Source organism: Aphelocoma coerulescens, chromosome 4A (assembly GCF_041296385.1).
Source record: "Aphelocoma coerulescens isolate FSJ_1873_10779 chromosome 4A, UR_Acoe_1.0, whole genome shotgun sequence".
Lineage (NCBI taxonomy): Eukaryota > Metazoa > Chordata > Aves > Passeriformes > Corvidae > Aphelocoma > Aphelocoma coerulescens.
In genome coordinates, this window is record NC_091018.1 from 20,613,373 (window position 1) to 20,620,918 (window position 7,546).

Below are 7,546 nucleotides of genomic sequence, written 5' to 3' on the forward strand. Positions count from 1 at the left end.
GGACACGGACACGGACACGGGCACGGGCACGGACACGGACACGGGGAGCGGGCACGGACACGGACACGGACACGGGGAGCGGGCACGGACACGGACACGGACACGGACACGGGCACGGGCACGGACACGGGGAACGGACACGGGCACGGACGCGGACACGGACACGGACACGGGCACGGACACGGACACAGACACGGGCACGGACACGGACACGGACGGGGGGAGCGGGGTCTGTGACACTGCCGGGGGCCGGCGGGGTGACAGCGCGGGTGACGCCGCGTGTTTGCCGTGGGACACCTCCCCGCGTGTGCCGTGTCACCCACGGGCGTGTCCGCCGCGCCACGCCGCTGCCAGCCACCCCCCCGCCGCACACCTGCTCACACCCACAGTCTCACACCCCCCTGGGCAGCCCGGCAGGGAAGACCCGTCCCCATTTCGGGGACCCCCAAATGCCAAAAGCACCTCAAATCCCCAGATGAGTGTGACAGCAAGGACGCCACGAGTGGGGATCGCACCAGAGCGTGGCAGTGTCCCCGCGGGGCGGCCTCTCCCAGTCCGCATCCCCCGCTGTGCTCCCGATGGTGGCTGGGTGGGGAGAGAAGTGGCACCAGTGTCGTCATTCCCATGGAGCAATTCCCAGCGCCTTGTCCAGGCTGCTTCCAAGCCCTAATCCTCCTCCTGGGAGAGGCCCCACAGCCTAATTAATAGATGCTGATTAATAGATCCCACAGCCCCGCCACAAGCCCATAAATCCTGCAGGAAGGTGCCTGTGTTTGGCCAAGAGCGACCCTTGGAGCTGCTGACACGGAGCTCTGCCCCCGTGCCTCGGCCTGGGAGCACTTCCCTCTGGGATTCCACGGGGCAGGATGGAATGAACCATGGGACACGTTCTGCTGCATCCCAAAAGTGGTTCAGAGCATCACCTGTGGGTGGGCGCTGAGCTGCTGAGGAGCAGTGGGATTTATCCATCAGCTCCTGGCTGTGGGAAGAGGCAGGAAGGCACCTCCAGCCCCCACGGCGAGGGTGATCCCAGTGTCCAAGGCGGGAGAGATGGAGGGACCCAGAGGTGATGCTGCGATGCCCCACTCCAGGCTGAAATTCCCCATCTGCAGCGATTCCCTGCGTCCCTTCCCAGCGATCCTGGAGGGCTACCGGGCTCTCCCAAACATGGGATATCTCACCAGACAGGCCACAACAGTTTAAAACCAGTAATAGAACACTTTTAATTCAACCCCCAACCCTGCCCAATCCCAAAGGACCCTCATCCATGACATGAAGCACTTTTGGGGTGAGAAGACAATGTTTAGGGTCAGAGCTGGGACAGGAAGATGAGTGGGGGTGTTGGGACTCTGGATGTGTCTCCCAGCCCCTGCCTGTGCTGCCGCTGGGGTGGGCACACACGGCTGGGGCCAGCCCCAATCCTGCCCCTCCCGTGTGGAGGAGGCACTTGGGAACTTCTCTGGGAGTCATGGAATCATGAGGGACCTTAAAGCCCATCCAGTGCCACCCCTGCCATGGGCAGGGACACCTCCCACTGTCCCAGGCTGCTCCAACTTGGCCTGGGACACTTCCAGGGATCCAGGGGCAGCCAGAGCTTCTCTGGGCACCCTGTGCCAGGGCCTGCCCACCCTGGAAAAGGGGGTTCAGAGACAGCCAAGGCCACGCTGTGAGGGAACCCACAGACACCGGGGGGGCCTGGTCCCGTCCCCAGGAAGGGATGAGGGAAAAGCTCCTCTCCCTCTGCCCTCCACACCCTTTCCCAGCCCGTTCTCCAAGCAACACCACCTAAAGGTGTAAAATCCCTCAGTAAAGAGGCAAACCCAGGGAAATCAAATCCTGCTTTATCCTCGCTTTGCTCCAAACCAGGAGCTGAGGTGTCCTGTTCTCTCCCCCTTCCCAACTTTCCACACAGGCACCGCTTTCTGGAGACAGCTCGCCAGCAAAAATGAACTCGTGACCACAAATTCCCAGCGGTGTCACAGATTTCAGGGATTCGCTGCCAGGGGTCGGAGCAGGTTTTAACTGGGGTGCTCGGAGTCGTGTCCCTGAGGGCAGGCTGGGAATCACGGCTGGTGCTGGAGGTATTTGGCCAGGACTGTTGGGATCTCCAGCTCTCCGAGGGCAGCCGGGCGGCCAGGCTGCTTCAGGAGACGCCTCATGGCCAGCCGGGATTGGGACAGCAGGGATTTGGGATGAGCTGTGGAAGGAAAGTCACACGGTCACCTTCAAGACACACAACCCTGCTGCCCTCCAACCCGGTGTTATCCAAAGGAAAGGACATGGATTGACCAAACCAGACAGGGTTGGAACTAAATGATCTTTAAGGTCCCTTCCAACCCAAACCATTCCATGATCCTGTGAAAACTCAACCTCGGGGCTGTGGACTCGGGCACAAGCTCCCACAGGAGCTGGGCATGGCAAGGAAATATTTCATCCCCACATGGAAATAAGTGCAGGATTTCAGACTTGGGCAGTACAGGAGAGCCCAAACTGAGCAGCAGAAAGGAGAGGAAGAGTGAAAAGCAGCCTGTAACCCAATGAGTGAGTGGAAACCCAGGCTGCGGGAATCATGGAATCACAGAATGGGTTGGGTTGGAAGCGACCCTAAAGATCATCTTATTCCATGAGCAAGGACACCTTTCACTATCCCAGGTTGCTCCAAGCCCCATCCAACCTGGCCTGGGACACTTCCAGGGATCCAGGGCAGGGCTGGGGTGGCCACAGACCCGCACAGCCGAGCGATGCTGCAAGGGAAACTGAGGCTGAAGGAAAACCTGGGTAGGGCTCTTGGGAAGCAGAGGGAGAGGGAATCAGAGCCAAGCTGTGCCCATTCCATCCCGGGGCACGCAGCCACATCACCTCTGGCCTGCAGCAGCAGCTCCAGCCCCTCGCTGCGCGGGGCCGCCCCGTCCCGGGGAAGGTTGGGCAGGTACACGTTGGCCCCGAAGTCGATGAGCAGCCTGATGAAGTCGCTGTGGCAGCCGTGCCTCAGGCACGTCTCCAGCAGGGTCTTGGGCTCGCGGATCTGGGCCAGGACGCCCTGCTCGGTGCAGTTGTAGTCGGGGTCGGCGCCGTGCAGCAGCAGCAGGCGGAAGCACTCGAGGTGGCCGTAGGCGGCCGCCAGGTACAGGGGCCCCGAGCAGGCCACCGAGTTGGCCGCCCACTCGGGCAGCCGGGCCTGCACGTTGGCCTCGGCGCCGTGCTCCAGCAGCTGCCGCAGGATGTCCACGTGGCCGTCCCTGGCGGCCAGCAGCAGCGGCGAGCAGTTGTTGTAGACGCTGCCCACGGGGCTGGCGCCGGCCTCCAGCAGCACCCGCACGCACTCGCGGTGCCCGTTGCTGACCGCCACGAAGAGCGGGGTCTGAGCCTTCACGTCCAGGCTGTCCACCTCGGCCCCGTGGGCCAGCAGCACCCGCAGGCTCCGCACGCAGCCCCAGGTGGCCGCCAGGCGCAGGGGGGTGCTGGGGACGCCCCAGCCGCTCCTGCGGTTGATGAGCCTCTTGTACCTGTCCTGGGACAGGAGCCTGTCCAGCGTTTCGTGATCGTCCTCGCACACGGCCCGGCTCAGCTCCTCGCTCTCCCCGCTGTCCTCCTCGTCATCCCTGGGCTGCAGCAGGGAGAACATTTTGTTGATGTCCATGAGGCTCATTTTGTCGGGTCTGTGCTCCATGTTCCGCTTTCATGGTAAAGGATGAGGCTGGAGATCTACAGGACAGCAGAACCAGCACCACCCCTGGGTTAGAAGCAGCCCCTGACACCAACAGCTGCATTTTGGTGTAAGGTTATACCCAGCATAAGGAAGATTCTCCAAGAAATGGACAAAAAACATTGGATGAGGATGCTGCTGATGTGCTCATGGCCCTGGCACCACAGTGAGGGAATCTACGTGGGCAAAAGGCTGAGGGAACAATGGAGCTCAGTGTTGTAGTGGGTACGTGGGTCATGGTCCCAAAATCCTGGAATGGTTTGGGTTGGGAGGACCTTAAAGCCCATCCAGTGCCACCCCTGCCCTGGGCAGGGACACCTCCCACTGTCCCAGGCTGCTCCCAGCCCCAATGTCCAGCCTGGCCTTGGGCACTGCCAGGGATCCAGGGGCAGCCACAGCTGCTCTGGGCACCCTGTGCCAGGGCCTGCCCACCCTCCCAGGGAACAATTCCTTCCCAATATCCCATCCAGCCCTGCCCTCTGGCACTGGGAAACCATTCCCTGGGTCCTGTCCCTCCATGCCTTGTCCCCAGTCCCTCTCCAGCTCTCCTGGAGCCCCTTTGGGCCCTGCCAGGGGCTCTGAGCTCTCCCTGGAGCCTTCCCTTCTCCAGCTGAGCACCCCCAGCTCTCCCAGCCTGGCTCCAAAGGAGCTCCAGCCCTGGGAGCAGCTCCGGGGCCTCCTCTGGACTGGCTCCAACAGCTCCACATCCTTGTGAGGGATGGATCCAGTGAGGGATTCGGGAGGAGGAAGGCTGGGAATGCCGAGCTGATCACACCGGGTGGGACTGAACCCTGACAGCTTTGCTGGGCTCTGGCCACAGGATGTGGCCTCAGGGGCCGAGGGACAGCGGGGACAGGGATGGGATGTCCCGGCTGGCACCTGAGCAGCTGGAAACGCTCGGGATGGGCAGAGGAATTTCTCGGCAGCCCTGAGGCATCTCGGGTTTCCTTGGGAGAGGCGGCGGAGGCAGAGCTGGGTCTGACCTGCCCGGGGAGGAGCCAAGGCGCTGCACGGAGCAATTAATTAGCAAAGGAAACAGTTAATTAGCCGAGGAGCTGCACGGAGCGATTGGCCTCGTTCCGCACCTGAACGAGGTGCCGGGGCAGCCACGGGGGACCTGTCCCACATCAGCCACGGGGACACGGCCACCAGCTCCGGGGGACCCCGGCACGGCCACCAGCACAGCCGGGGGGACCGGGACACGTCTGACGGCAGCCAAGCTCTGCTGGGCTGCCACCCGTTAGCCCAATTTATAGAGAAACGGGGAAATTCTAACGCTGCTGCTCTTCATTAGACACTGCTAATGAGCTTTGGGATCACCCCACCCACATGGATAATGGGGTGGGGGGGGGTTATTGCAGATTTGAGTCCAAAAGACAGTTATGTTCCCAGTTATATCCCAAGGAAATGGTGTGGAAAAGTGAAAGAGCAGCTGTAACATTTCCTGAACACACAAATGGCATCTCCAAAGGGAGGTTCCTTGGTCGGCCTGAGCTCTTGTGTGGGGACCTGAGGGAGGTTCCTCAGCCAGAAGAGCTCAAAGCAAAATTCATGGGTTCACGAAATGGTTTTCGGCTTGGAAGAGAACTTAAAGCTCATCTCATCCCACGCCTGCCATGGGCAGGGACACCTTCCACTGTCCCAGGCTGCTCCAAGCTCTGTCCAGCCTGGCCTTGGGCACTTCCAGAGCCCCAAAAAGAGGCTGTGACAGAGCACACAGAGCACACATTTGTCCCTCTGGGTCCCAGTTCCCTTCCCTCGCCCACCCAGGTCCCGGTGCTGCCGCCTTACCTGGGGCGTGGGGGATGCTCAGAGCCCCTGAGGTCTGGGGGATCCCATGGGGAGTCCTCCCGTGGTTTAACCCAAAAATGAGGAGTGAAGGAGAGGATCTGGCAGGGCTGGGATGGACAGGGCTGTGTGGGGCCAGAGCTGTGGAGCTCACAGCTGAAATGCCATGGCAGGACCAGGACGGGGCTAATTTTAGCCCCTCTGGGGTTTTATCTTACTACTTCCATTCTTGGAAAGCTCCCCCTGGGTAAATATAGAGAGGGCACAGGGGTGGGGGGAGGCTGGGACAGGTGCTGGAGGCTGCTCGACCCCTCTGAGCACACACAAAGCTTTTTCTCCACTGTTTCCTCGCAGAAATCACAGGGAACGGGGCGGTTTGGGGTCCCTGCCAGGACAGCACCGGCCTCTACCTCACCTTGGCTGCTGCCAGGCACTCAAATTCCCTCTCAACCTTGCTCCTGCGCTCCTTCCCCTTTTCAGAGTGACACAAATGGCCATTTGCAACCTCTGAAATGATTATTAAACACCAGAAGGACAAAAGGTGCTGAAGATGGTCTGGATTTCCCCCCTGAGCAGCTCTCGGCTGCACCTGCCAGGAGGAACCACAGCCAGGCTTCCCAGAGCTAAACAGGACCCAGGCAGGCAGGAAACCCCCCAGGGCAAACAAAAGGAGTGGGGAGCAGCACTGGGGCCTTATCAAAAGCTGTCAGCTGGGAAGTGCAATCCTATTTTATCCAGCTCCCTTTAAACCTTTCCAAACACCTCGGTGGTGGAGCAGGAATGGGCTGGCGGTTTGAGGCAGCCTTATCACGGTAAGAGATAACAACAGAGACCCAAATTATCCAGCAGGAAAATCCCCACTGCTGCGAGAAGTGAGATCAGGGTGCTCTGTGAAACGTGTGCTGTCCCTGTGTCACCAGCACAGTCCTGGGTTGGAGCCTCCCCATGGAAAGCCTGGAATGCAGGAAAATGGTCAATATTGATTTGGTTTTGACTTTTGGCTTCCTCAGAGTTTCCCTCTCCAAATTCAGTCAGAAAGAGATTATTGCTTCACAAAGGTCACTTCCCCAAAGGCAGCAGCAGGAATGGAATGGTGGAGGTGGATGAACCCTGGAGCAGGAGTGGGGAGTTCGGGGTTACTTTCACTGAGAGTCAGGAAGCTGCGACCACAACGGGGATGCTGCAGCTGCAAAAGCCAAGCCTGGCTGGAAAGCCCTTCCACGAAACACAGAAATCAAAGCAGCCATTAAAAAGAAAGAGTGTTACAAAGGGAAAAAAGGGAATGCAGACAACAGAAGTGTTAGAAAATGTGAAATGTAGGAAACTTGGAGATGAAAGGGAAATCCTTGGATGGCAAATTAATGATAAACTGCTTATTCTTTTGTTGCTGCTGCTGCTGCTTAGTTGTTAACCAAGGAAGATCTTAGGAACAAGAGCAGCTCTGCGGTGAGGAGCAGATTAAACCCAGTCCTAACGAGGCGAACCCGAGAACCCCCCCGCTGGAATCCCACAGGGACACGCTCCTGGAGCTCCCGCTGCAGGAGCCTGTTCCTTACATCCTGTTGGGGTATTTCCAGCAGCAGAGCCAGATGAACCCCACCAGGAGCCCAGGGAGCGGTGGCAGACCAGCCTGAGCCCTTTGGGATAAACTTCCCAATGCTTCGAACTCCAGGGAAGGACGAGGAGTGGGAAAAAGCTTCCACCTTCTGCCTGAGCTCAGGGCCCGAGCCAGGGACTGACCCGGCCTCTGCTCTGGAGGAAGCAGCTCCTGATCAGCTCCCTGTTAATTGGGGAAGAATTAGAGGGCAGAAGGGTATTTAATGCCAGTCAATGAGGTTTTTTGGGAAGGTAAATCCTGCCCCGAGTTGCTTCCATTAAAGAGATTATCGTTATTAACGCAGCTGAAGGGAGCTAATGAGCTTGTGGATTTAGCAGTGCTAAGCACTTAAAAGTTTAGAGCCAAACAGTCCCAAAGAAATGATTTTGCAGGCATTAGGGATTTACTAACAGTGCTCAAGGTCGGGAAAGCAGAGCTGGGGAGTGGGGCTGTTG

The 7,546-nt window shown here is 59.1% G+C and overlaps 1 protein-coding gene across 1 annotated transcript; it reads right to left on the reverse strand.

Moving 5' to 3' along the window:
- Positions 1-1,211: 1,211 nt before the first annotated feature.
- ASB12 (ankyrin repeat and SOCS box containing 12) lies at positions 1,212-5,659 on the reverse strand. Its single transcript, XM_069014958.1, has 3 exons — positions 5,498-5,659; positions 2,860-3,705; positions 1,212-2,197 (listed from the first exon to the last, which is right to left on the reverse strand). Exons 2-3 carry the CDS (start codon positions 3,668-3,670, stop codon positions 2,064-2,066), a joined length of 945 nt encoding a protein of 314 aa, XP_068871059.1. The 5' UTR covers positions 3,671-3,705; positions 5,498-5,659; the 3' UTR covers positions 1,212-2,063.
- Between the last annotated feature and the right edge of the window lie 1,887 nt (positions 5,660-7,546).

Coding starts and splice junctions, on each gene's coding strand:
- ASB12 (XM_069014958.1), bottom strand. CDS start 3,670: ATGGAGCACAGACCCGACAAAATGAGCCTCATGGACATCAACAAAATG. Junction 2,198..2,859: donor GCTGCTGCTGCAGGCCAGAG/GTGATGTGGCTG, acceptor TTCCTTCCACAG/CTCATCCCAAATCCCTGCTG.